This window comes from Triticum aestivum, chromosome 2D, assembly GCF_018294505.1.
Source record: "Triticum aestivum cultivar Chinese Spring chromosome 2D, IWGSC CS RefSeq v2.1, whole genome shotgun sequence".
Classification (NCBI taxonomy): Eukaryota; Viridiplantae; Streptophyta; class Magnoliopsida; order Poales; family Poaceae; genus Triticum; species Triticum aestivum.
In genome coordinates, this window is record NC_057799.1 from 182096306 (window position 1) to 182109051 (window position 12746).

Here is a 12746-nt window from a genome sequence, read left to right on the forward strand (position 1 = left end):
AGGTCAGTAGCCCAATTCCACCATTCACTATGCAGGTGTATGTTTTTTTGGGCATTGTAAATTCGTAGTCACAAAATGCTGATAAGAAGGAGGATTGTGTATGAAAACTTTTTTCAGGAGAAGTATGAAACACCATCCCGCAGTAGCATATTGCATAGCTCAAGTGTAAAGTAAATTTTCTGGTTATTTGTGGTAGTTGTACGATGAACTGTAACAACATGTTCCACATAGTGAATTGCAAGGAACCACAACTTTCAATGGAAACAATCACAACTTACCACAATTTTTGGGTGTTTTCTCGTGGACCCCACAAATTCAATGTCAACAAATACCTTAATACCCCAAACTCTCATTTGATCAAAAATCTAACATGTGGGCGCCACCTAGCAGACATCATGTGGCATTGTTGAGCCACCAATGTCTGGCCTGAGTTATGTGGTCGAAACGGACTAGGCACAACTCACTATCTTATACGTTCTGGCCTGCCTCCAACCAAAGGGTCGTCCTGGCGCTTATAGATAATTTGGTTTGTGTCCCAGTGACGTCTACCTTGGCCTAGAGTCTCCATGGAGGTTGCCTCAAATTTGTGGAGTTGATGGCTTGAAAAGTCTAGAATTGCCTCGCTTGGAGTAGCATGTAGGTGGTTAGCTTAGATAGAAGAGTCAATGAAGTGGTTAGCAAATCCAAGAGTTAGAATTTTAGTATGTGGCGGTTTGCAAATTCCATGTGTTAGAATATTAGTATGTGGTTAACGACAACGGTTTCCTGGGGTTGTAAGTACAAAAATTATTCTCATAGCCTAGACATTAGAACTCCAGCTAATGACGAGATTTATGGGCTTGTGGATTGAATTTTTAAACCTACTCATTCTCAAGCTAGGCCAACAAACAAACACCCTTTCTCCTATAGTACCTGACAACAAAATACTTAGAGACTAAACCCATGTAAAGCCACATTTTTTTGCCCAGGTATGCAACCCTCGATAACCAAACTACCGAATTCCACTGCCGACGTCAACTCATAAGCCGACACATGTTGAAGTGCCCGAAAATTACTCTCTAGGATTTAAAATTTTATAAGAATGTAAACACAATTCTTGTCGAGTCATTTTTTACAACCTTTTGTGGGTTTTACCATGAATTGGTAACACATGAGGTTTTCATGGCACTAGAAGTCTCCTTCAATTAATGCCATGAGGACACACGTACAATACCACATTTGTCCTCCTGCGAACCACGAGAGCACATGACTGAAGTTTGAAGGTGACACCCCTCTCTCTTTCGTACAATGCTACAAAAGCGGTTGATTCGTGGGATCCAAACAAATAATAGAACTTTTTTCAAGACAATAACGAAAAAGATGGTTCCATGTATACACGAACTTGGACCATGGCGTGCCTGTAATACATGTGGAGTGCGTCGTGTGATTGCAAAGGATGAATTGACATCCATTGTTTTTAGCTCCTTTGTTGCTTTCTTTCTCCTTCCTTTGATTCTTTGATGATAGTAGACCAGCATGGAAACATGTAACTCGTACTGTAAAGTATAATTTTGAAGTAAAAAAAAGTATAATTTTGAAGCGACGCCAGCCAAAAATACAACTCATTGCATTGTATGTTCTCGTCTACCTGCAACTAGCGGGCCGTCCTGCACTTAGATCTTGTTAGGTTTGTGTCCCTGTGATGTCTTGCCTGGCCTGGAATCAGGGAAATGGTTAGCCTAGCCCAGGCATTAGAATTCCAATACCTGGCTAGCGACGATAGTTGCTTGGGATTGTAAGTATGAAAATTACTCTTTGTAGATGGACCTGTCAATTGCCTTTTTAAACTTAAATTCTCCTGGCCGCAAACCAAATGCCCTTTCTCCTATGTTGTCTGACAAGGCAATAAATTACCTGGAAACCAAGTCCAAGTCTGGTCGCAAACCAAATGCCCTTTCTGCCATGTTGTCTAACAAGGCAAGAAATTACCTAAAAGCCAAGTCCAAGTCGGGAAACATTTTTCCTCGGGCCCATAGTCTTAGAAACAACCAGTCTAGTCAGTTGTAAACCCCGTCAACTCAAAAGGCGAGATTCGTGTCCGGCAATTACTCTCCGAGATTTTTTTTCCAAACCATGCAAGAGATTTGCATGTACTTATTATATAGAAAGGATGAGTACAATGTAAAAAATGGCGCCAAATGGCACGATCTAAAGGCAAAACCACAAATAAACAAATGACCTAAGGATCTATGGCACAAGAGTGAACAATAGCCAACCAAGCAAGAACTAGTAGGAACAAGAAGAAATCATAGACCATACACGAAGGAGTTATCGGCATCCGATAGCAACGACCACAATAGCAGAAGCGCAAGCCCTCATATATGGCATCCGCCATCAGCCTGAAGTGAACCATACTTGCATGAGCATGGACAACAAGTCACCAACACAGAGACGACCGCAACATCACAACGAGCATAACACAAGCGCGGGGAGAAGATGACCGTAGGGACGGCGTGCGGCCAACCAAAACACGCACCACCGAAACGACCAAAGGTACAACTAGACCGACAAACCCTAGCACAACCGAGGGACGCCGGAGCACCAGATTGTAAACACATCTCTCATCGATTCACTCAGCTTTTTTCTCAAATCTGTTTGCCAAACTTTTCAAGGGTGTTACCATGCGTTGGTAGCATGGGTAGCACACGACACGAGGTTCCCATGGCACTAGAAGTCTTCTCCCATTAATTCCATGGCGACATACATGTCGACGAGAGCACATCACCGGAGCCTGGAGGCTGACACCCCTCTCTCTTTCGTATGACGCCACAAACGCGGCTGATTCGCAAGAGCCAATCAAATAACAGAACCGAATTATTTTGTTCGAGACAATAACGGAACAGATGGTTCCATGTCTACAGGAACCTGGACCATGGCGTGCCTGTCATACATGTGGAGTACGTCGGACGATTGTCGATTGGAGAGGCTGAATTGACATCAAATTGTCTTTAGCTCCTTTGTTGCTTTTTGTGTCCCTCCTTTGATTCTTGGCTGATACCAGCCGACCAACATGGCAACATGTAACACGTACTGTGATTCTGTGAAGTATATTCTGAAGCAAGCGACGCCGGCCAAAAATCCTCCGCAAAGCACAACCGGCCGTGACAATGCTCTTTCCGCCCTCTAATTAAGCAGAGTTTAACTACAGGTAGCTGTCAAAAAAAAGAGTTTAACTACAGGTTAAAAAGAAATTGACTTATTACTAGAAGCACAGGCCGATATTGCAGCTCGAAGATGGACCGGAAATCTTGAGGTCTTGCTAAAACATTCCAAAATATAGGTACATGAATAGGTATACTTCCAGGCATCCTCAACATTATACCCGATATACTACAGGTGTTGCTTTGCCGCATCTACTTTTCTTCCAGGCAAATGGCCAATTTTACATTATTTCCACAAACTTGTACAGCCTATATATGATTCACACCAAAACCAAAAAAAAGCAGAAGAAAAAAACCCACACCACAAACGAAAAGGAAACTCCCAGCATAGGGAGGAACTTACAAACCCCAGCTTGTGGGAAAAGTGGCGCCACCAGAGCTTTTGAAGTGGAACCGAACAAACCCAGAGCGCATGGCCTGGATGGCGATATCCACCAACGCGATCAAAATAAACGCAATGACAAACAGAATGAACAGGATGTAGGGCCTCTTGCTCCACCGTCCAATCATGCCCAGTGCAAACGGGTAGATCAGCACCAGAATCCACGCGTTGAACACCAGCCCAAGTCCTGCATCTGCCATCTGCATCAGTGACCATCCTCCCACTATCGCCTTGCCTATCGACGCGCCAATGGCACAAACATTCACCGCTATCACCACCATGGTAGGGATCAGCATCGGAGCCCACTGCACGGCATACAGTTCAGCAAACTTGTCGCTGGTACTGCTTGCTACCTGTTTCGCCGTAAGCTTGAAGGAAACACCCTTCAGGCCAAACAACTTCAGCACTATGTGAAATACTGCTGTAGGGTACACGGCTGTTGCACCAATAATGTAGAACTGCTCGTTGCGGATCCAGTCCAGCAGCGTGAGCCCAGCCCACTTGATCTCAACCATACCGATTAACTCGGTCAGGGCAATGACGATGACGAGGTACAATACATATGTGGGAAATGGCTTCTGTATGTAGAATTGCCCACGGAAGATCCATATCACCGGGAAGAGGAGATAGAACACAAGAAAGACAGATGAAACTGGGTAGGCTGTCATGTTGGCATAGGCAATTCTCTGCATTGGGTGGAGGCGGCGACCAGCCAGGAGTGGGCAGTTGCGCGAGAAGAACATCTCAAGGGAGCCCCCCGACCAGCGCAAGATCTGGTAGAGCCGCTCAGTGAGGTTGATTGGCGCGGTGCCGGCGAATGCATCTGGCTCCATGCGGCAGTACATGGATCGCCACCCATTCCGGTGCAGCCGGAAGCCGGTCACCACATCCTCGGTTGCAATGTTGTACACCCAACCAACGTCGCTGCCCCATTCAGTCCCGTCCTCATATGCACATGTCATGACATGAGCTAAGTCAGCCATGACAGACTCTTCAAGTGCCGGCGGCGACATGATGGAGCGTTCTTGGTCTGCTGCTGGCAGTATTGAGCTGATGAATGACGCTGAACTGCCAAACTTGGTGGAGCTGTCCACGATCTTGACGTCATCAGGTCTCCAGCGAGGTGGGTCAACACCGTAAAGTGCGACACGGCGGAACATGCAACCAGTGCCAACATAAGACGGCCCTTGGATGCCATTGAGGCCGAGCAAGGTGGCGTCAAAGAAGACACGATTGTGATTGCAGTACCTATCTGTGGGATCAACATCATCGAAGCGTTGAGGAAACTGGACAAAGGCAGTATTGTCACCTTCACGGCGATCGAGCATGAAACATATGCCAGCACGGAAGGCTTTCGAGTTGTTGACGTAGTGGTCACCATCAAAGTTGATGATGAAGGGAGCATTGGTCAGGAGGGCAGAGACTCGCAACTGTACGTTCATGGCACCTGCCTTCTTTTGATGATCACAGCTTGGACTCTTCTCACGGGAGATGTAAACAAGCATTGGGAGGCGCACATCAACCGCACTGAAGTCTAGAGGACTGTTGGTGCTTGCTCCTAGACCAAGTTCTGGTTCATAACTTGGATGTTTCAACATAACCTATTGAAGAAACATTGCAGTTTGAAATAAATAAGCACTCATGTATGATTCTAGTCATAAAAAAATTGTAGTAAAAAAATTAAAAGTAAGTGAAAATGTATACCTTAACGATTCCAACATGTTGTCCTTTCTTATGGTTTTCAGCTGGGTCAATCCATGTGCCTGGCCACTGTGTCCCATCTGCCATCCAAGTTGCCTTTGCACCTTCTTTGGCAGCAGCATGATTGTACACATCTGACCGCTTGGGAATAAGGGTAAAAAGTGCATCTAACCGCTCCTTGAACTCATCATACTCTCTACACATGTGTCTGCGGTCGTTGACAAAGTCTTGTGGTGCATTTCCAGTGTATGGGCGTGTATTCAAAGAAAAATAGCTCTCAGGGGCCCTTGGCTCAATGGAATGTTTTCGGCAAAAGGGAACCCATAATGCAGCAAATTTTGCAGTCTCAAGCAAACCATCATAATGGATTATTGACCCACCATCATCTGAGAGGTAGCAAGCATGCTTGTCAACTGGATAGTCTGCAGCAAGGATGGATATGATGGAGTTCATAGTGTATATCATAGGTTCATTAATGGGATCAACGGTGTTGATGAAGACATCAAGGCAAGGAAGGTTGGAGTTGCCGTCAGGGAGATCAAACTGCTGTTCCAAGAGGGCAAGGTTGGGGACACGCTTGACAGGATTGAGCTTTGCAACTTGGTTTAGCAACCAAGTGACGCCAAACCAAAGATCCCCAACCATCGATATCCACCAGAGCCACATGCCATCAGCGTATGGGTGTCTGACACGCCATACGAAAAATAGGACGATAGCAACCAATCTGATCAAGCTCAGCAACCTGTTATACAGAAAGAAGAACAATTAACTAAAAGATCAACTCACGGATATAGCTTGAGGAAATAATACCCGATACTGAGGCTTAGCACAAGGACAAGAATCTCTAGCATAACAAAGAAACTTGCAGGATGTAAATGTACGAGTAGTGCGAAGTGTGAACAATACCAAGATGAAATGCAAAATTACAAAGACACATCACCTTCCAGTCCAGGAAAAATAACAATTAACAATCACTATAGCATGTTAGTAGAGAAGTGTAAAACTAAAATTACAGAAGCATTTTGATGATGAGCATTCTTATAGACTTTCTCATGGCCACCATCTATAAGTGGTGGCTGAACCATATCTGACATATCAGCTAGTCCTGCCAACATATTTTTAAAATCGCAACCACTATAACAATGGAGTTCCACGTGGAAGTCCTTATCAATAATAATATATTTCTGACTAAGCTCAGATTCAATCAGGTTGCTAAAACCACCCTATTGATCAATGATCTCTGACAGACAGTTGACCTTAATATGATAGTTTTAGTATTTGCTGTCGCTGCTGTCCCAGATTACTATAGTTTAAGTAATTTGCACATCAAAGAAACCTTCAATCTGCATTGTCAGAGTTCGATGGCACAGTGAGCGTAACAGAATTCAGTGGTAATGCAGGGTCCTTACATGGGAGGCGCAGTGAACACAACGAGGCGCCATGGAGAAAGGGCGAACGGAACTCGCGTCGAGAGGAAGCGGCGGATCGACGCCCTCCGGCCACCAGTGCACGACAGCGCGGCGAGCTGCAGAGCCGGGAGAGGGTTGCCGTGCAAGACGGCGAGGGCTGGGATCAGATAGCGCAAGTCGAGGGGTGGGGTGGAGGCTTAGCCGGCCCATGGAAGGGGCAGGCAGGGGCACGTCGCCCATCGCCGCCGCCTCCACCGCTGCCGTCGCCGTACCGTGGGTTTGGACGGGGAGAATGTGTGTCTGTGTGTGGCTTTTTTTTTTTTGAGTGCTATGTGTGGCTGGGGGCAGCTTTGGCGTCCCCTCGCCATAGAGCGCGCAAAGTCGGCCGGCCCAGTGGCGTTAGTTTGTTACCAGTTCGTTCCTTTTTTAATTTACTTATATTTTAACATATTTTATTTAAATACATACATTCAGAAAATGAGTTCAGTTAAAATTTCACAAGTGTTCATCGCGCATTTAAAATAAAGTCTAAATGCTATAAAATGCCGGCGCCACTTTTTAAAAATATTGATAGCATTCACAAAAAAAGTTTCATCACATTCTAAAATATGATTGTGATATTTTTTAAATTTTTTTCATTTTATAATTATTTTTTAAAACTATAAAAACACTCATGATACTTAAAATTGTGCACTCGTCTCAAAAAATATTAATGAATTTTATTTTAAATGTTTATACAATGTAAATAAATTCACATAATTGAAAAAATAATACTTATAGTTCAAAAAATGTTCGTGGCATTTAATGTTTTTGATACAATGTAATAAAATAATTGTTTACTTTTAGTAAAAAAAATCGTACCATTCCAAAATGTATTTATAAAAAGTTCAAACATGTTTTTAGAAAAAATATACATCATGTATTTCAAAAATGTTCAACGTGTATAATTTTTTATGAGAAACCAAAGAAAAATGAAGAAATGAACATAACCAAATGGACACGTATTTAAAACCTAAAGAAACCAAACAAAGAAATGAAAACAAATATCTAGCATTCGTTACTAGGCCGGCCCGTTCATTGCACACTGTAGGTGAGACGTGCATATATCTCGTGGTAAGCAAGAATATGGGAGCAACTAGTTAACGGGTACCCCTTCGGAAGCTCACGCGGAGGTCATTGTTTGGGCCATGGGATTGCGCCAAGTGGTGCGGCTAGCCACCGCCACCGGTCGTGCACTGCACAGTGTCAGGATGTTTGTTTTTTTGGTTTTCCTTAAGTTTTCATGCAAAAAAGTCTCATTTTTTAGAAGCCGGGCTTTTCCGTAAAAAGCACAGTTGTGCTTCTCCAAAAAATAGTACCGGTTAAGAAAAAAAAGAGCGCACGTTACTCCCACAAGCAATAAAAAGGAAGAAAAGGAGAGCGTGCGTTAAGCGTTGCACAATGCTCACGCATTATACAGAACGCATATGAAAAATCCGAGGGAGCATTCGTGTGATAGCCTGTATTAGTGGGCACCGAGCACGCGAAAAGAAGTGTGCAAGTAATAGACTAGGCGATCCATCAAATGATCAAACACACTTAAGACTGAGGGGAAAAAATTCAACATGTATATTTTTTATGAAAAACAAAGAAATGAACATAATAAAATGAACACGTATTCGAAACCTAAATAAACCGAACGAAGAAATGAAAAAAAAATATATAGCATTCCTTACTAGGCCGGCCCATTTATTTCACACTGTAGGCGAGAGGTGCATATATCTCGGCGAGATATATGGGAGCAACTAGTTAATGGGTAACCCTGTCGGAGACTCACGCAGAGGTCACTGTTTGGACCATGGGATTGCGCCAAGTGGTGCGGCCAGCCAGCGCCACCTGTCATGCAGTGCGCAACGTCGGGATTTTCGGTGTTTTCATGGTTTTTCCTAAGTTTTGATGAAAAAGAAGGGCTTTTCCGTGAGAATCATAGTTGTGCTTCTCCGAAAGAAAAACTACTGTGCTTGTGTAAAGAAAACAGACAGCACGCGTTACTCCCTCAAGAAATAAAAAAGAAAGAAAAGAAGAGCGTGCGTCAAGCGCTGCACAATGTTCACGCATTATACAGAACGCATATGAAAATTCCGTGGGAGCATTCGTGTCATAGCCTGTATTAGTGGGCACCGAGCACGCGAAAGGAACCGTGCAAGCAATAGACTACGCGATCCATCTAATGATCAAGCGCACTTAGCCTTAGAGGCGAAGGGCCAGCAGCTGAGCACTATGAGCATCCGTATGTGCGAGTCTTGCATTCCCATTTGCAGCAGGCTGGGAGTGCTTTCAGTCGGCAAAGCACCAACTGTCTAACAAAATGTTTCAATGAAACCCAGCCAGCTAGCAAAGATTCTTTTCTACGTACTACGTGTATACGAGCGTGGTGCATTTTTTGATAAAGAAAATATATTAATATCAAGACGATACCGAATGCACCTAGCCTCTGCAACAACATAATGTTTAGATTAACTCTAAACATCAAGGATGCACACAGCCAAAAAAACAAAAGAAGAAGAAAATACAAAACAAAGACCTCGCTGAAGCAAATAGAGATTCACAGCAGCAAGAGCACGAAGAGTGGTGATGACATGTAGACTTCGAAGAAGGTTCTCCAAAATGACGCCTTCAAAAAAGTAATAGTGTACAAACACCGTCGTCGTCCGGTCAAACGAGCGTGGTGCATGGAGCGCCCTTTGGACATCCACGTCATACTGAAATGCCAAATTTGACACATAGCTATCAAGAGGCATCGGTGTCAAACTTGGTAGTAGTTTTCTGTTGTTGTGTTGCAATTGCTAGTTAAGTGGTCTCTGGATTGACATAAAATCAACATCAAAAGCTATGCTTCACTCCTGCTAGCCCTTCTTCTATGCAGCAACAACCCCAAGATCGTCCGAACTAAGCGTAACTTAGATAATTACATTCTCTATGATGGTACCCGCAGCCCATCAGAATTTAAGTTATAAACTTGCACGGGTAGGTCGCATATTTTTTGGACTTATTTTGGGCTTACTGACGATGTTCTTACAACGTGCTATTCTTAAAAAGTAGAAAAAAAAGACTCTAGATTGCATTTTATTTAGCTAAAGGAACTTGCCATAGGAGCATCTAGTTCTTGTGATTCCCATTTTCTTGATTTCGTAATGTTATTTTATTACAGAGTGCGACGCTGGCCCCAAAGCCTAGATAGCGAATGTGGCATGCCTATTAGAGTATTAGGCCTATGATGTGGAAACCCTTATGTAGTTTTTTTTCTCCCCCGTTTACATAATTGTGCATAAAATTTTCATGCTTGTAGAAAAACAAAACCAACTTAAACAAGATGACCCCTAACCTTTAAAAGATGAGTAAAATAACATTGAGCCACGTCTTTGATGTGTCTATCGTCATATCGATAACAAATAGGAGACTCTGAAACTAGGGGTGGATTAACGACTAGCTCAGCTTGTTAATGATCGGCTTGTGATCATTAAGACTTGGATCATTAAGCTCATTTTTCTTAATGATTTAATTGCAAAGATTGCTCGGTACATTAAAAGCTCAGGGATGCTCGCGAGCACTCATTACAGCACATCACAGGTACTACAAGTAGCATGTCATGTCAACAATAGCTTAACATATCCCCCGCAAAAAAAACAGTAGCTTAACATATAATATAAACAATCCCATTGCAAATGCATTAATGATTTGTCAATAGCCAACAAGGCAACATAATAGTGTAACAAAGATGCATAAGTCCAAGCATAGGAGGCATGTGGGCTAGATTTGTGAGGTGGCCTAGATGATTGCGATTAAATGGACTAATGATAATATTAACGGGTTTGACGAGCTGCTTGTGAAACTCGACTTCAAGTCATTAAGCTCTTTAGTTTAATAAGCTGAAATGAGCACACGTTGAAACTAGTCGAGAAAACAAGTGATAGTTTCTATCTTTGAGCTTTTTGTCCATCCGTAGTTGAAACCCGCCTTCATTGAAGGCAAACATTCAGTGTAGGACCGCAGCGACGCAAGTGAACTTTTGGCGTACAAGCACACTCACCAGAGAAAGTGACATTGAAAAGGTTTTATCATAACATAAACAATTCATAATTTAGGGCGGCCAATTATGAACTGTTTTATATGGAGTACATGGTTAATTTTAGTTTTATACATGAATACCCGGGCTGCGGTTGATCGACCACGATTTAACCTTTTGGCGAAAAACACTTCAAATTTGATGTCATGTGTATCTCAACAAAATGAATGCTCTCTGATGATAACCTTATGACGCAGTATTCCGTTTCTCACAAGAAAAGATACACTGTCAAATGCAACATGACACTGCCACCTCAGAGTGCGACTGCATGCCCCATACCATTTTTTTATGGCGCGACCCATTACCAACTAAGCTGACACAAGTAAATCGTGATCGATCAACCGCATTATGGGCGATTACCTCTTGCCGCAGTGGTATATACACAAGTGCCATAAATTAGAAGGTGGTTTTTTAACATTTCGAAAAATAAATCGCGTGAAATGTTGAGTGTTAATAAAGATATAGCGCACCTGTAGGGATGCAGGAGGATGCCCTTGACTTTGAACGTCCGGTACAGCAGCGGCCGCCGGCCGTCCTCGCCGCCGTCCGCTATGGCCGCCGCCATCTCCCCCTCGTCGGCGGCCACCCAGTACTTGTCCTTCGGGCTGATCTTCTTCGCCACCTTGCTGCCGCCGTTCGCCTGCAGTACTGGCGTCTCTCTGTCGGCGACGCCGGCCTTGTGCCCATTGCCGGTGCCGTTCTCGAGCGCCAGCGCCTGGTCCGCGACGCCGGCGCCATTGCTCGCATGACCGGCCCCGTCGGCTGCCGCCAAAGAACCCATGTCCCAAGATTCCTAGCTATGCACAGTAGCTAGCTACACTCGATCGTGCTTACATATGCTAGCTTTAACTGGCTGTGTGAGATGAGATCACCGGGCGGACAGCAGCTGAGCGAGTGTGTATATGGTGCACGAGCTACGGGAGTGGGAGTGCGCAGCGAGACGTACACCGGTACCGGACTGTCGGCTGCGTTCGTGGGATCGGAAGGCGGGTCACTCGGGAGGGAATACGGTTCTACAGGGTGGATCGGCTGGGCTGCAGCTATCAACTAGCGCGCGGACGATAAACTATTATTGCCATGCGAGCCATGCCATTAAGGAATGCACCTCTAGTTTATTCACCAGCAGCTAGGCGATGGGATCCGGTCTTCCCTCTTGAGGAGCTAACGGTACGAATCGGCGAGTTTTGCGCGCGCGCGGTTGGCACTCACTGCAGCGAAGCATAACAATGACAGAGCTCGTAAGTCTTCACCGCGCGCCAAGATAATTAACAATGCCACACGTGCCAATAAGGAATGCAGCGTGTTTAAGTATTAGCACCGGAGATGAGATCCGCCCTGTTAGTGGACTTCCGCTTCAGGAGAAACGGTGCAAATATTCAGCGCTTAGCTTAGCAGTATAAGCTAGATCTAGGACCTTGATGAGCGGCCGCCGATCGAGATGCCCGGCCTTCTGAACAGTAATTAGAAGCTTTCCAATTCTGGGTAACTTCGTGCGTTCAACATGTCCAGTTGTCTCACCTTTCTTCCTTCTATAATGAAAAGGCACATAAAAAAAAAGAACATGCCCAGTAGCCTTCAGTGTTCCCATCATATCGATAGCATCACGTAGTCTAATTTGTACAAACTTCATTGTATTTTTTTATGAAATTATTGATGAAATTGGGATTAGCTGAAAAAAGGATGGGCCTATTTATTCAACTATCATGGCATTAATACAAGTCCACAACAAATGCTTTGCTTGTTACTTTTCGAGGGTGAGCGTCTCCAAGAGTTTGTGAGAGCAAGCAAATCATATACTCTACCTCTTAATGAGGCTTTCTGGTGCAAGCCATGGTGGAATAGATTGATTGCCCTCAATGCACGATGCAATCGAGACCCCTTTGATCTCAAAATCATTTTGTCTGAAGTCTCCATTAATGTGGAGTATCAAGTATGATACCGCAAACTAT

General features: G+C 44.1%; 1 protein-coding gene across 2 annotated transcripts; it reads right to left on the reverse strand.

Annotated features, from left to right (window-relative positions):
* Positions 1-3351: 3351 nt before the first annotated feature.
* Positions 3352-11898, reverse strand: LOC123052441 (probable mixed-linked glucan synthase 8). Of its 2 annotated transcripts, none has more exons than XM_044475618.1 (3): positions 11268-11898; positions 5287-6025; positions 3352-5183 (listed from the first exon to the last, which is right to left on the reverse strand). In XM_044475618.1, exons 1-3 carry the CDS (start codon positions 11576-11578, stop codon positions 3540-3542), a joined length of 2694 nt encoding a protein of 897 aa, XP_044331553.1. In that variant the 5' UTR covers positions 11579-11898; the 3' UTR covers positions 3352-3539. The 2 variants fall into 2 exon arrangements, with proteins under 2 accessions (XP_044331553.1, XP_044331554.1); XM_044475619.1 differs by lacking the exon at positions 11268-11898 and adding an exon at positions 6693-6997.
* Positions 11899-12746: the final 848 nt, after the last annotated feature.